The 15,110-nt window shown below is 41.3% G+C and overlaps 1 protein-coding gene across 1 annotated transcript in view; it reads left to right on the forward strand.

Annotated features, from left to right (window-relative positions):
- HMCN1 (hemicentin 1) overlaps positions 1 to 7,644 on the forward strand; it is a 404,331-nt gene extending 396,687 nt beyond the window's left edge. Inside the window, exons 106-107 of the mRNA XM_045536051.1 lie at positions 4,667 to 4,793; positions 6,249 to 7,644. Of these exons, the coding sequence (XP_045392007.1) occupies positions 4,667 to 4,793; positions 6,249 to 6,615 (494 nt within the window). The 3' untranslated portion in view covers positions 6,616 to 7,644. The remainder of the gene's footprint in view (positions 1 to 4,666; positions 4,794 to 6,248) is intronic.
- The last annotated feature ends 7,466 nt before the right edge of the window (positions 7,645 to 15,110 follow it).

Consider the following 15,110-nt stretch of genomic DNA (forward strand, 5'->3'; position numbering starts at 1 on the left):
AGTGCTTCCAGTCTGGAGGAGACAGGATTTGAATAAATCAAAATATAGTTTATAGGTTCTATAACAGCACTGACAGAAAGGAAAAAATATCAATCTCCGTAGTTCCCTTTATATACACACAAAAATGTGATAAAGGAGCATTGTAATTTAGTGAGGTTTACAACACTGCAACATGTACTTAGATGAAAAAGAAGTAAGAACTTGTAAAACTCTTAAAAATATTCTAAGAAACCCCCTCAATTTTGTGGACAAAATCCAGGAGTATTATGTAGGTCTTAATAAGCTTCTGAATTATATTAATTTCTGTCATGGACAAACTATATTCTTTTATAAAACATAGCAAATAAAATCTCCAAAAGATTGCTTTATCAGGAGCAAATTTAGATCGAATTTTCCCTCTCTATGGGATTCACAAAAGACTTGCTAGGATGTAGCTCATGGAAAATGTGTTCCAGGAGGCAGGACAGGGTGAACGATGGCCTCTCCCTAGTTACCGCCCCAGCGCCACCCTGCCCCTACCCATTCACCGTGCACGCTCCCTGAGAGCCCCCACTGACTGCGTGGGCTGGGAAGGGAATGTGGACTCAGCGATAACCTTTGCTCCTGGCCATCAGTCACCAAACATTTACTAAGAACCTACCCTGTGCAGAACATAGCAGGACGCAGTGACAGCACTTTGTCCATGTTTTATAACATTCCCCTCTTCTCCAACCCAAGAATCTTTCTAAAGGAGTGGCGATGCCCCACACTAAGACTAGACTCTCTGCAGGTGCCCTGGGCATCAGGGAAGGAAACAGGGTGGATACTGAACCATTCGGAATAACCACAAACAATGCAAAACCCTTTAGCCACATTTTTAAAAACTCTCATTAGAGAATTTTTCATCTTTTGTAAATTATGCCGGTTTATTTTTTAATTGCCCTTGTCACTCATTGAGTTCAAAACGTTTTTCAGCTTTCAGTTGTGCTTCAGAATGGAAAATAATGTGAACAAATCAGAAGCAGGTGTCATTTGGAATGCTTGCCATTTAAATAGGTTACATATTTTTGTGGTTTTAAGAAGACATGAGAGAAAACAATTACATCTTTTAAAGAGGTCTTTAAAGAATAGCTCCAGTCTTTTTATAGTCTCAGAAAGTGTTTGAGGTATTTATGAGGAACAAAAGACTGCCTTTCATTCACATATGATTTTTTAGAGCTTTATACATTAGTGCTAGAAATGTTAGTAATAAAAGAGAAATTAAAGTGAATTTGACATTGAACAAGGAGGCTCTAGTCAAAAGTGAAAGTCACCAGACTGCAAAATGAAAAGCAAAAAGCATGACCAATCAAGAATTGTCTAAGAAGCAGAGAGGAGAAAACCATAAGATCCTCATGTTAACTTTATGCACCACTAATCTAATTCTAAAACTTTGGAAACATTATAGTGGCATTGCAATTGAAACGAGTGTTCTTATCCATCTATGCTTTTAGAAAAGTAATCCATAATGTTTATCAAGAATCTGAATTACTTATACTTTCTATAAGACACGTGTTTCAAGTATGTTTATCCGAAATTATTTTATTAAAAGAATTCAGAAGCACTTGGTTAAATGCATTTGTATGTTCTAAAGCTATTGATATGTTTCTCAGCTCATTTTGAGATTCTTTTCTTGCAACAATAATATTTATGTTATAAAATACCTATAGTTTCTATCATAATAATATACTTATTTATTAAAAACCAGACATGACCAAATTGTTCGTTAACAAAAGACATTACCACAATTTCTCTCTCTTTTTTAAGAACAGTGAATAGAGTGAATTCCTATAGGGGGCTTGATCCTGAGTAGATAGCAATAGACCAGTGACAAAAGAGAGACACCTGCCCAGCACCTCCATACTTATATGACAGCCTTTTATGGAAAGCCTGCATTATTATGGGCTAAGTACAAACACTTTGTATAGCAGATTCTGCTATTTCTTTATAGATTCATATTCAGACAGCGCAAATCCACAATAAGGTAACTGTTCTTTGCACACAGTTGTGTGTCCAGATCCTGGTCCCTAGGCCACCGTTATCAGGAGACCCTGGAGCCCACTGGCCTCCATGTTTCTACGTGAGTGCACTATAAAAATTAGAGATGAAATGAAATTTGGAGGATGAGTGGGAAGGAAAATGTTTTTACTGAGAGAAAGGAAGATAAGGCTAATTGAATTTCTTCCACGTTTTTCTAGGGGCTTTTCACTTCCCTCTGAGGCAATCCCATTTTGTCAGGGAGACAAAGCGCTTCTGACTGATGAAATCATAACTAGAAATTGTTTCACAGAGACAATAGGCAAGACTTACCTGAAATAAAAACTTGTTTTGCACTGTGTTTCATTCCTGTAGGAAAACTAGTCCTAACGTAAAACTAGTAACAGAAAGCACATTACATCATTGTCAGCACATACAAAAAACTAAAAGGTCAAGGAAGTGATTTACTCTGTATCATTTTGGCATAATATCTTTTGACTTTCTACAGACTATTAGTAAGTTTAAAGTAAATAATTACATCGTCTGTGGTTTCCTTAGAAAACAATATATTTGGAACCAAATCTAAAACATGCTCATTTTAGATACAAAGTGCAAATGATAATTAATTCAGAAATGAAATTTGACATTTATTATACATGATTAATATACTGTCTCTTGGAATTTCTTCTCTCCTTTCTCTTTCTTTCATAGCAATATCCCAAGTCACTTAAGAATTCTTAAAAGAACTTCACAATTTTAACCCACACCCAGTAAAAGTGCCGAGTTACTGCAAAATGACATCACAGTTACAAGTGCCCATTGGTCTTAGCACAGATTCCATGACAGGGTGCATTTGACCTTCAGGACCCTCGTCTGTGAGGACCAGCTTGAATTCATTCATTGTAATTGTTCCCTGCTGTGCCTCAGGCTCTCTGTTTATTCACATGCTAAAGAAGGAGGATGGTACAAGTGCCTTTGTGAAGCTAATTGATTTAGACTTTGAAAACTTTATATTCCCTCATACTTTTTTAAATTAAATCGTAAAGTTTCTTAACATAAGTTTAAATAGTTGCAAAGGGTGTGAATGCTGGTGTTGTTATTTAATGAGCATGTGCTTTAAATATGTTTTGATAAAAACTTCAGAGCTGCAAGTTTAACTTCCTCAGTTAATGGAGGATGACCACTGTATAATTTAGAAGTTTGTACTCATTGTCAAACCAATCAGACTGACTGTTGCACTAAAGTCTAAGTTGATTTTTCTGTTCAAACAAAAGTGTTAGTAGGTGTTCCCATGACAACCAACTCATGTCTGAAATCTAATTTAAAACAGAGAGCTAAGACTGCTGTTTTGTAGCCATGATAAAATGAGGCCTGCCTCCACCACTGTTTATTACCAACATTCTCGGCCTTTCTTTGTGCCCTGGGGTTAGTGGAAACCTTTTGGCAAAGCAGAAGAAGGATGGAAAGGAGGAGAAGGGATAGGAGACCTCAAGGCCGCAAGAAGTTCTCAGGCAGATTGATTTTGGGAACAACTTGTGGAAAATGAGAATGTGAACATTGATTTCCTGAAATATTTACCTGCCCTCATACTGCTAGAAAGCCTTCAGGCACCACCAGGGGCGTGCGGATGACCCAGTTTGAGAACTATTGCTCTAAAATACAGTTCTTAGTTTTGCAATCTCAAAATCCTTCAAAAGTTTTGTTGAAGTCTATGGACCCTTTTTCCAAAAATTCCATCCATCAATCTGGTCTCAGTTTCACTTTCTCTGTAGCGCTCTCTCTCTCTCTCTCTTGCCTTCTCTCTCTCTCTCTCTCTCTCACACACACACACACACACACACACACACACACACACACACGTGAACACATACACATGCACTCAAATATTTTCATTCACAGATCCCCTTATGCTCAAATACAGACTCCCAAGTTAAGAATCATGCCTCAAAAATACTCATTTTCAGAAAACATTTAGGTATGTTTCTACTTAACGACTTTGTGTAGACAACAACAAAATAAAGAGTATTTCATTTGCATATTTCCCCCCTACTATGACTGCCCTAAGGAGAGCATCTGTTACCATAACAACTGCTCCATGTGGTCAGTCTTGGATGGTGGTTCTTGGGTCATCCATAGGATCCTGTTTTACTCTTTATTTTGTCTCTCTCCTCAAGATCTGACTGACCTGTACATTTTTCCCTGAATTTATAACTTGACTTCTTTAATTTCTACTACCCTATTTCCCTCTCAACAATCTGAACTTATAAAACAACATACTAGGGAAGGATTACTCACATTTTAAGGAAATTCTTCACTTTGCAAAAATACTCACAAGTGCCATTTCAATTTTTAGCCTGTTCATTTAAAATATTATTTGCTTCATAAAACTCAAATGCACTCTATTTTCCAAATATAGTAGACACCAGAAAGCTCTTAATAGCTCCCCTTCTGCTGTTATGGCTCTTATTTTCTGATGTCTTTTCACATATGTTAATCTGGGACATAAGCCCACCTGCTGTCGTGATCGCCAGTTTGTGGTGGAAGCAGCTCAGGTGCGACCACTGAGCTTGTGCAGGGGAGGAGGACAGCCCTCTGCACTGCACAGCGCCTGCCCTGCTGGCCTGCCCTGACCCTCCCTGCTGATGCTGCCCGTCCCCTGTGCCGTCCCTAGATGTCGATGAGTGTCGGGAGCAGAATGTTCGCTGCGGCCCCAATCGCATGTGCTTCAACATGAGGGGAAGCTACCAGTGCATCGACACGCCCTGCCCGCCCGACTTCCAGCGGGATCCTGCATCGGGGTACGTCTCGCCTTCCCGTCCCAGGCATGCTTTTGAAAATCGCCCCTCTTTCTCCTTGTCTGCCGTCATGCTGAACTCAAAGCAAGTCAGCGGCTGTAGAGGGATGCGGGGTCACAGTGTGTTCCTTCTGCAGTGACCGGCCAAGAAATGAGCCCATCCTGCAGCAGCTGCAGCAGCCTCAACTCACTCCTGGCTGCCAGGCGGTCCCGCCACAGCCTGCTGCGCAGCATCTAGAATTCATTCTGCCTTGGCAGTGAGCATTTTATGGGGTGATGGAGCCTGCCTTTCTTTGAAAGTCTTAGGTTCCCATTTTGTTCCCTCAGAACTGTAGGGGCCCTCAGCACTTAGAGGACTCCAGCAAGCATGACACCCCTCCTGCAGTGCTGACCGCCCCGTGTGAGGGCGGATGAGCAAGGATGAGTCAGCCGTCTGCCCATCCATTTGTCATCTTGCTTACATTTCCCGCCGTCTGAAACTGTCTCTTTCCGGGTTCTGAATCAATTATTCTCCCTCTCCTTGCAGAAATACTGTACTCTGTCCAGGTACCAAGTTAACAGGGAGCTTGAAAACAAGCAATAATGTCTTGTTGGGGAGGCTTTGCTACAATAGGAAAGTGTTTCTGAAAACAAATACTCGTTGGAGCTCACACTTTGTTTTCCTCTTGGAAATGCCTACCGAGTTACTGCCCAGAATTCTGCAAAAGCTTGTTTGTAACTGGTCTGATGGGAATGAGAAGGGGAAGGAGAAAATTGAAAATATAGACTTAGGAAACTTCTAAAAATACCATGACTGAAGAATCCATATCTTCATAAAATGGTCCTCTGTGCATTTTTTTCCTCTTTATTACCTGTGATTTCTGGCAAACAATTTAGAAGTCATGATCACTCAAAAAATGATCTATGTGGGCCTCTGGTAAAAGAGATTATAGTTTTTTAATCTAAAATAATATAAAGACAATTACAAAAGGAAGTTCTCCGCTCCAGGAATCCTAACTGACCTTTTATTATTTTTAGAAAAATAAACCAAATATCAGTGTATCCATTTCAGCTTTCAAACAGGGTTAGGGTAGATGTTATGAGTTAAAGAAATAGCTTGTATTCCTCTCTTTAAGAAGTACTTGTTTCCAATATATGTGCAGATGCTTTTATTTCCAAAACTGACTTTTCATTTTAAAGCAGAACTCTTGAGTTATTCATACTTACTTCAGTGGCTCGAATGCTTCTGATTTCAGTGGAGCTGAGAGAGAGATGTTTGACTCCACACCAGCATATTCTCAGAGCCCACAGGCATCTGGTTTGAGTTAGTGACAGAACACGGGGTGAGTCTTACTGCTCTTGCAGCCAGACTGTCTCCTGCATGTTGTGCCTAAAAGTTGTCGTGGATCATGATCACCTGCGTTATGCCTTCTCCCGCTTCCAGATAACTGTGTGTATGTCATGTGTTTGTTGTCCTTAGGTTCTGCCTCAAGAACTGTCCACCCAATGATTTGGAATGTGCCTTGAGCCCATATGCTTTGGAATACAAACTTGTCTCCCTCCCATTTGGAATAGGCGCCAATCAAGATTTAATCCGGCTGGTTGCATACACGCAGGATGGAGTGATGCATCCCAGGACAACTTTCCTCATGGTAGATGAGGAACAAACCGTTCCTTTTGCCTTAAGGGATGAAAACCTGAAAGGAGTAGTGTACACAACACGACCACTACGAGAACCAGAGACGTACCGCATGAGGGTTCGAGCCTTATCCTACAGTACCAATGGGACCATTGAATATCAAACCACATTCATAGTGTATATAGCTGTGTCAGCCTATCCGTACTAAAAACTCTCCAGAGCCCATTCCGAATACTTAAACTGCATCAATCCTGGCAATCCACTCCCTTTGCAGATTACTGTCTCTTGAACAGTTGCAATCTTGGCAGCTTGAAAATGGTGCTATCCTCTGTTTTGTGGGCCTTCTTTGGTACTGCTGATGTATCCTCGTGATCCTGCCATGGTCCTATCTTTTAGTAAGGTCTGGAAAAGTCCCTTATTACTTTCTTTATTTATTACACTGGAGCAGTTACTTCCCAAAGATTATTCTGAACATCCAATAGGACATATCAGTGATGTTACAGTAGCGTAGTAGCTAAGATCATTTTCCTTAAAACCAAACCAAAGCAAACAAAAACAACTCATTCAATGTCACGTAGATTTTTGAGCATTTGACTACTTTTAAAATAATAAAACTAATGGCTATTTGTTTTGATCAAAGCTTATAAAATAACTTATGAAGTTTTTTTTTAAGTTTTGATATTTTATAATAGGACTTACACACCTATTTTCATTTGAAGGAAAAAAGAAACACCACTGATTTTAGAAATTTGCTACAGCTACTAGAAGGTTTGTTTGATCCCAAATGGTGCTCAGCTTGATTGAACATCCAGAACTAGTATATTATTTTTTTATCCTCAGACAATTATTCATGGCATGGATCTTTGCTCTAATATTTTGAGATAACTTTCCATCCAGTTAACTTCATAACTTTTCCATTCCAGAATTTTTTATTGTCCTGTCAATGAAAACAATTAAAAAAATACCAATGGGACAGGTTTCTTTGTTTTTTTAAAAAAAAATATCGTACGTTCAAATTAGCACAAATGTTAAACGTCAATACACTGTACATGGTGGTAACAAACTCTGTAAGCAATTGCCAAGATGTATTCTATTTTTATGAAGTGTATATCTATTACCTTAGTTCATATTTTCTATGTAATACCTTGATGAGACTCTTTTATAAAATTATTTTATAAAAAAAAGCAATGTTACAGTAAAATTAGCCTAAATAAATTTTTCACGTCCTTTTTCTTAACTTTTTTGAGAACCTAAAGTTTGTTTCTTTACAGCTGTAATAGGTATTAAAGTTTGTAGTCACGCACATAAACACAAACAAGAGCCTTTGAGATAGGCAGGAGTATCATTCTCATAGGTTAGGATCCTGTAACACAGATAACTTTTGTAACTTCCTTAAGATAGCACAGCTAGGTAGCGGCAGAAATGTCATACCTTCTACCTACTTTGACTCCAAGTCAAATGACATCTCCACAGCATGGTAGTTTTCTCGTCCGCCTACACAGTTTCCTTACATCTCATCCCAAGTGAATTCATCTCCTACCTGTAGTATATATTAAACTAGTGAAGGCCTAATCATGGCTGATAGTTGAAGGATTTTTACCTAGAATCACATTATTTAAAGAAACCTGGAAACATTATCTAGTCCACAGCCTGGTAGTCAGCCAGGTAATATCTAAATCAGTGTTTACCAAAGAATGTTCTATAGAGCACCAGTCCAGTGAAGGTACCTTAAGTCAAAAGGGTTCCAGGATCAAACAAGTTTGAGAAACACTGCATAATATGTGCTCCTATTAAAGATTTACCACGAACACTGACACTTAAAGGATCTTAGGAGTTCAGTAGTAAACAGGTTTAATTTGCTCAAGCCAACATTTTCTAAAGTGTTTGATTACAAACCTTTTTTCCCTAATATGATCTCGCTGAACAGGTGGGGGATGCTGGAGTGATACAGACAAGACATCCGTTTCACTCCTCAATCCTGAGAAAGGACACTTTGTAACCTGCTTTGGTAAACAATTCCAGCACATGAACCTGACCGTTGAGCTTCTTTGTAATGTTAAACTACATTAATTTTGCTCATTTCCTGTGTCCAGTGTCCTGTAGCGTAGAGATTTTCACGGTAGTGACCAGACATGAGCTACTGTACAATCATTAGTAGAAACAGACCCCTGGTTACTACAATATTTGATTTGGAAATTCCTATTTGGAGTCAGAAGATCCAGCCAGAATCTTGACTTTAACCCAGTACTTTTAACAAAATTTCTTTGAAATGTCCTGTAAGCACCTGGTGGTTGAGCAGAGTTAGGCAGTGGGGTCAGTCATCAAACGGGCCGGGTTGTGAAGCCTTTTTCAAGGCACCCTACATCCTGGCTGTCACTATTACAGTGTTCTGAGCCTGCAAATCCCTCAAATACCCCAGACAGGACAACCAGCAGAAAAGGGAAGCGCTCCAGAGGAAGGAAACTAAGAGGAACAAATGAGAGACCCCTCATAGGTAGCATTAGACTCAAGTATCTACAAACCCTTATATGTCATATGAAGGCTACCTACAATGTAATTAGTTAATTTATCTGATGTTAACATAAACAGAAGTACAATCTACACTAGGGATCAACAAATTTTTTTCTAAAGGGCAAAGAATAAATATTTTAGGCATTTTAGACCATATGGTCTCTGTTGCTACATATAAACGTGTGCTCCGGTAACATTTTATTTCCAAAATTTGGCTGGATTTGACCTGGAGATCATAGTTTACTTCTGATCTACAATATGCATATGATTCTTTTTATCATTTGCAACAGCTCAATCTAAGCGCAGGGTAATAGGCCGTGGCTCTGACGAGTGTTATGGCAGGATGTTGTCCTCTGCATGTGCGATCCTGCCACATCTCTAACCCATTCTCACCCTTTCCATCCACCTAGGCCACAGACTCAGCCATTAGGTTGGGGCATGTTCAAGCCGCACTCTCCCTTCATAGACACACGCATGCACACAGGAGTATGCTTTGCAGGGTGAGATATCACCACACTCTCCAGAACTTACCATTTTGCATTTTGGTTCACGTGGGTGAGCCAGACAGGCCAAAGATACGACACTCCCAAGATAAAGACCCATTTATCCAACTGACTACTTGGCATTTTCACTGGGCTCTCACAGCTAAGTCAAACTTACACATCCACCTATGGGTGATGAAAGGACAGCTTTGCTAATGAACCATCTAATGGAAAAATAGAAACTGTCTAACACACTGTCCCCAAAATTGATGGCAGGGATATTAACCTTAACCTCGCTGTTCCTGAGATTAATTACCTGTCTTCTAAGATTCACTAATTGCCTGCAGAGATGTTTATACAACAATTAAAAGGAGCTCAGCAGACCAGTTAAGCTGAACTATAGATAAGAACGTCTCTAGGCAAAGGGGGGGAAAAAAAGGAGAAACTGCTGCCAGCTGCCTCTTGTTATCAATTGGTAGCAGCAAAAAAAAAAAAAAAAAAAATCCTTTAAAAGCTGGAGCCACTTTTCCTCAGCTGCTGGCACATCCTCCTACTTTCCTTCAGGTGCTGGGTCATCTTCTCTCTCTCTCTTTCTCTCTCTGAAAGAAAAATAACCATTTTACTTCTTTATATCCTGATCTCTGTGTGAGAATTCTTTCTCTATCCACGTCATGAGCACCTAATGAACCCCCCACTCTTACATCTCGTGGCGCATACGGGGAAGTCACGTCACTGCTTCCTTACGAGGAGCTCACTTTTCTGTTTTTGTCTCAAGGCTTCTCCCTCCCCTGCTGCCCCGCTCCCAGGACATCCTCAGCACCTGCAATATCTTTCAGAACTTGGTAAGTCTCTGCCGTCTGTCCCAAATGTTTAGTCTTGTATTGACAGCCTGGCCACAATAAACGTTAAATGACCAGCAGATTTGGCCCAAGAATGGATCTCTTAGTCTTGATCCTAGACTTTACTGCCACTGGCTTGGCTAGGAGTCTAAAGTCTTCTATGCTTAGAAGTTCTTTGAACTGCTGGAGTTTCTGGTCTTCACTCTGCCTGCCACACGTCACTTCTTACCCCTGCATCTCTCTCATTGTCTTCGCTTCCCAGATGATATTTCTCTTTCAGCTTCCCCTGTTCTCCCTTCTTCTCCATCTCTACCACTCTTGCTGGGCTGCACTCACTCCAGCTGGCCGTTCCCAACTCCCTCCCTGCCTGCCCACCAGCTCCCTCCCTGGGAGGCTACAGGGTAGCAGGGCCTTGTAAATCACTCAGAGCCGAGTTGAAAATCCAGCCCTTTATCTTTCACGACTGTCTGAGGTCATTCGCCTCTTTACTAATTTAGAACCTGACACCAGGGAGGGATGATCCCTCGTAGCAATACCCTTCATCTCCCAATCGGCCTCCAATACTCTGCATAAACTCCAAAAACTTGAAAAGGGGACTCTGACTTCACAAGCAGAACTTTAATCCTGGCCTTCAAGGTCTTTGATAACCGAGGTGAGGAGAGGCAAGAGGAAGAGAGGGAGCGGGACTGGCAGTGGATCCTTAGAGCAGAAAGTTTTCCAAATGGTGGCTACTGCTATAGAAAAAGCTTTTCAGAGACAGAGATACTCAAAAGGCCCAGGCAAGAAGATACCAGGACCGTGCCCCTCTATAGGAACCGAGCCCTGCTTCCCCTACAACCAGGTGGGCCCCTAGAAAAAAATGCCCCAGAGAATGAGCTCTGCTGAGACCATGCCCTCTCTGTAAAAGGGAGGGGCGCTGAAAGCAGGGGTGATTTCTCCTTGAAACGGGACTGTACTCGCCCTCCACAACTGCAGGGCCCCTGAGCCGGCATCCTCCGTATCCACCAACCGTCTGGGACCACTTCCGTCTGATGGACAGACCCCAGCTCCCAAACCAGCTTCACTTCATGACATCAAGACGGCCAAGCCTTGGGTAATGCTTTCTCTGTCACAGGTAAGAAGGCTGATTTTAATAGACACTGGAGCCACTTTACTCTGTTCTTCCTGAATTTTTGGGACTTCTACTTCCCTCCCCTATCTCCATCGTCCGAGTGGAAGGTAAAATACAAAGCCCCCCTGTGTACTCCACAGCCCCTCTTCTTGCTGGGAAATCAAGTCTTTACTCATTCCTTTTAATGCTTCCCAATTGCCCACTCCCCTCTTGCTCGAAAAAGAATTTTTAGTTAAGTTAAACACCTAACTCCTTTAACACCACAGGCATCTTTTCATGGGCTTTTGGGAAAGACTTAACTGAGACTTTACATACAATCTTCTTTTCCCCTTTATCTAGGCATAAAGTTCTAACTCTGTGCTTTCAAAGTAAAAATTTAGGAAGAAAGTGAAAACAGAAGAGAGGGTAACCAGCGAAGTGGGAGAGGCAGATGTGGAAAGGCAGTGAATGCAAAATATACTTTTGGTAAGAAAGGTTAAACAGAAACGAGAATAATATTGTATAAGAAAGGACCTTGGGCCGGGCGCGGTGGCTCACGCCTGTAATCCTAGCACTCTGGGAGGCCAAGGCGGGTGGATCGCTCGAGGTCAGGAGTTCGAGACCAGCCTGAGCGAGACCCCATCTCTACTAAAAATAGAAATAAATTATCTGGACAACTAAAAATATATATAGAAAAAATTAGCCAGGCATGGTGGTGCATGCCTGTAGTCCCAGCTACTCGGGAGACTGAGGCAGGAGGATCGCTTAAGCCCAGGAGTTTGAGGTTGCTGTGAGCTAGGCTGACGCCATGGCACTCACTCTAGCCCGGGTGACAAAGTGAGACTCTGTCTCAAAAAAAAATAAAATAAAATAAAATAAAAAAAGAAAGGACCTTGTATGGAAATTTGTGTCCTAAAATAACTGGTTGTTTAAGAGAAGAAAACTTTAGGACAAAACAGAAAGTTTAAGTATGTTGTAGATGGTTGATGTGAGTTGAGGTAAGGTTCAAAGAAGGGAATTTATAAAGGAATTTTGTATGTGATCAAGTTAACTATAATTAAAAGGGAAATGTTTGGTCGACACAACAAAGGTGTATGTTCTCAGTTATGAAGTTTGTGCAAAAGGAGATATAAAAAAGAATTTATCAACCACCTTATGACAAATTACTAAGGAAACTAAAATATTGTGACATGACAAAAGTCTCCAAATGCCTTAGATTAAATGGTTAACAATGTTATGGTTGCTACAAGTCTGCAGCTAAACCCACGAATATAGTAGCTCAACACTTACAGATTAATTTTGTAGCCTTGTCTTTGACATTTTGGTTTTTACTCTTATGTTGCCTAGAAGGTTTAAAGGGTTGATGGCTTATTCTCAGCTATTTATTCTTTTCCTAGAAAGTTGTCATTTGGGATCCTGATTTTGATCTGAAAGTACATTCTAAAGCATCTTCTCCATTGCCTTTTCATCCCAGAATTAATCTCAGTTGGCTCTTGTGCATATTTGAAAAGAAGAAACCAAACTGTCTTGTTTATAGGTAAATGAGAGTCTGAGTTCCTCAGCTCCCGAAGAGAAAGGACATTCTACTCCTCCCAGATGAAAGGCACCCCTGGGTGATGGGGGAGTTGCCAGAGTGGGAGTTGCCTGGGGCAATTTCCTACAGCACAAGTGGCCCTATAGAGAACCACCCCCCCCAACAAAATTAATTAAAAGAAGGTTTGTCCAACAAACACGTATAAGAGCTCATCATTCAGTGTTTTGAGCCCCTTCCGAGGTAGTAGACCCCCAAAGAGAGAAACTGAGACACATAAGGGGTGAGAACGGCTCAGTGGCGAAACACCGTGGAGGCCCATCCACCATCAGCACACTCTGATCCAGTACACCAAACTCTAGTCTACAGTTCAGTTGCTGCTTTTAAAGAAAAATGGAAAACAAATCCTTTAAAAATGAGGAAAGACAAGGAGAACGACGCCCTTTGGATACCCCAGTTGGTTTATGGCACCTCTACTTATAAGTATCTGTGTAAATGGAGAGGATCAAAGACATGCCAGGTTTCCTAAGATCCCAGCTGGTCTCCACATACTATGTTCTGTTCTTATACACATGTTTAAACTGATAAACAAATCACATCAAAAAGTTCAGAACTCAGATGGTCAACCTGCAGCTATGGGGTTAGGATGTAGAGTTTGTTAAGGTCTCTGTCTTTCTCTGTCTATTTTCTTTCCTGCCTTCTTGTGAACTACAATTGCTAAGTTACTGGTATTGAGACAAAACTCATTTGAAACTAAGGGCAAAGATAAAATTTGGTTTTCTCTTTCAAAAAAGATTTGCATTAAAAATAACAAAAGATTTTGTTCACCTTTTGACAAAGAGGGGGAAGGAGAGAAAAGACAGATTCAGTTTGCCTCCTTATACTCTGAGCCTCCTCTCTATCAAAGAGTAAAATTTTTGCCTTTTAAAATCTTTAATTATCAGTTTGGCTAAATGAATAACCATAATTTTATAGTAACCTGTGATCCTGTTTTACGACAAGTGTTTTATGCTGAATTATTTTAATATGGTCAGAAAACTTCTCATGCTGTTGCTAAGAGTCGTTGTTTCCCTATTCAAAGCACTGGTTTTTACTTTTTTATGACTTTTATTTAAAACAGTACTGATCCTCTTGCTTTGTTTTCCAGAGTCATGACAAGTATTAAAGAAATAGCAAGTTTACCTGGTATTGCCAGGATTTGAAACTACTGACTCCCACCTGGCCCAAACCTGTTATTCACTGCCAAAGCCCTGCTATTAAAAATCCTCCCTTGGCTGGGCGCGGTGGCTCACTCCTGTAATCCCAGCGCTCTGGGAGGCCGAGGCAGGTGGATCGTTTGAGCTCAGGAGTTCGAGGCCAGCCTGACCAAGAGCGAGACCCCGTCTCTACTAAAAATAGAGAGAAATTAGCTGGCCAACTAAAAATATATAGAAAAAATTAGCCGGGCATGGTGGCACATGCCTGTTGTCCCAGCTACTCGGGAGGCTGAGGCAGGAGGATCGCTTGAGCCCAGGAGTTTGAGGTTGCTGTGAGCTAGGCTGACGCCACGGTAATAGATGCCACTCTAGCCCAGGCAATAGAATGAGACTCTGTCTCAAAAAAATAAATCCTCCCTGTAGGCCCAGGGACGGTGGTGAAAGAGCCAGGCGTGTGAGACTGTAAGGGCTAATTCCAGGGGGTGGAATAGTTCAGACTCCACATCTCCTCTAGGGTGCCTTCGTTTCTTAGCCCCTTTGGACTTATGTATGGGTGTTCCGCTCTCCTGCCGCCTTTCACCTTGATTTCCCCACCCCCCTTAGCACCTACCTGCAGCAGTAAAACCCATATAGCCTTCCTCAACCTCAACCTCTTAATTTAAAGGGATCGCAACATTTACAGCCTGGAGACTGGGTTTTACTTAGAAGTCTCCTAGGACCAACGAGCCCCCTCCAACCTTCATGGAGAGTCCTTTTGAATTATTCTCACTACTCCTACTACAGCGGAGCTTCTGGGAATCCCATCCTGGGTTCATCTCTCCCAGCTCCAACCTACTGATCCTCCAGAGAACCTACTTCCACCCACCACAAACTCAGGCCTTGGCTGTTTCTCTCCAGTGAAACCCCCATTCTGCTTCCACTCTCGATTTTAAGACCATCTTTTTCAACCCCTCCTCCCCCTTAATGACGCAAATGAACTCTCTCAGCTGGGACCATGCTTCTTCCCTGAGCCAGCAGGAAGAAGTTACAGAGGAAAAGACCTCCATCCAAGTAC

This window comes from Lemur catta, chromosome 23, assembly GCF_020740605.2.
Source record: "Lemur catta isolate mLemCat1 chromosome 23, mLemCat1.pri, whole genome shotgun sequence".
NCBI classification, from domain to species: Eukaryota; Metazoa; Chordata; class Mammalia; order Primates; family Lemuridae; genus Lemur; species Lemur catta.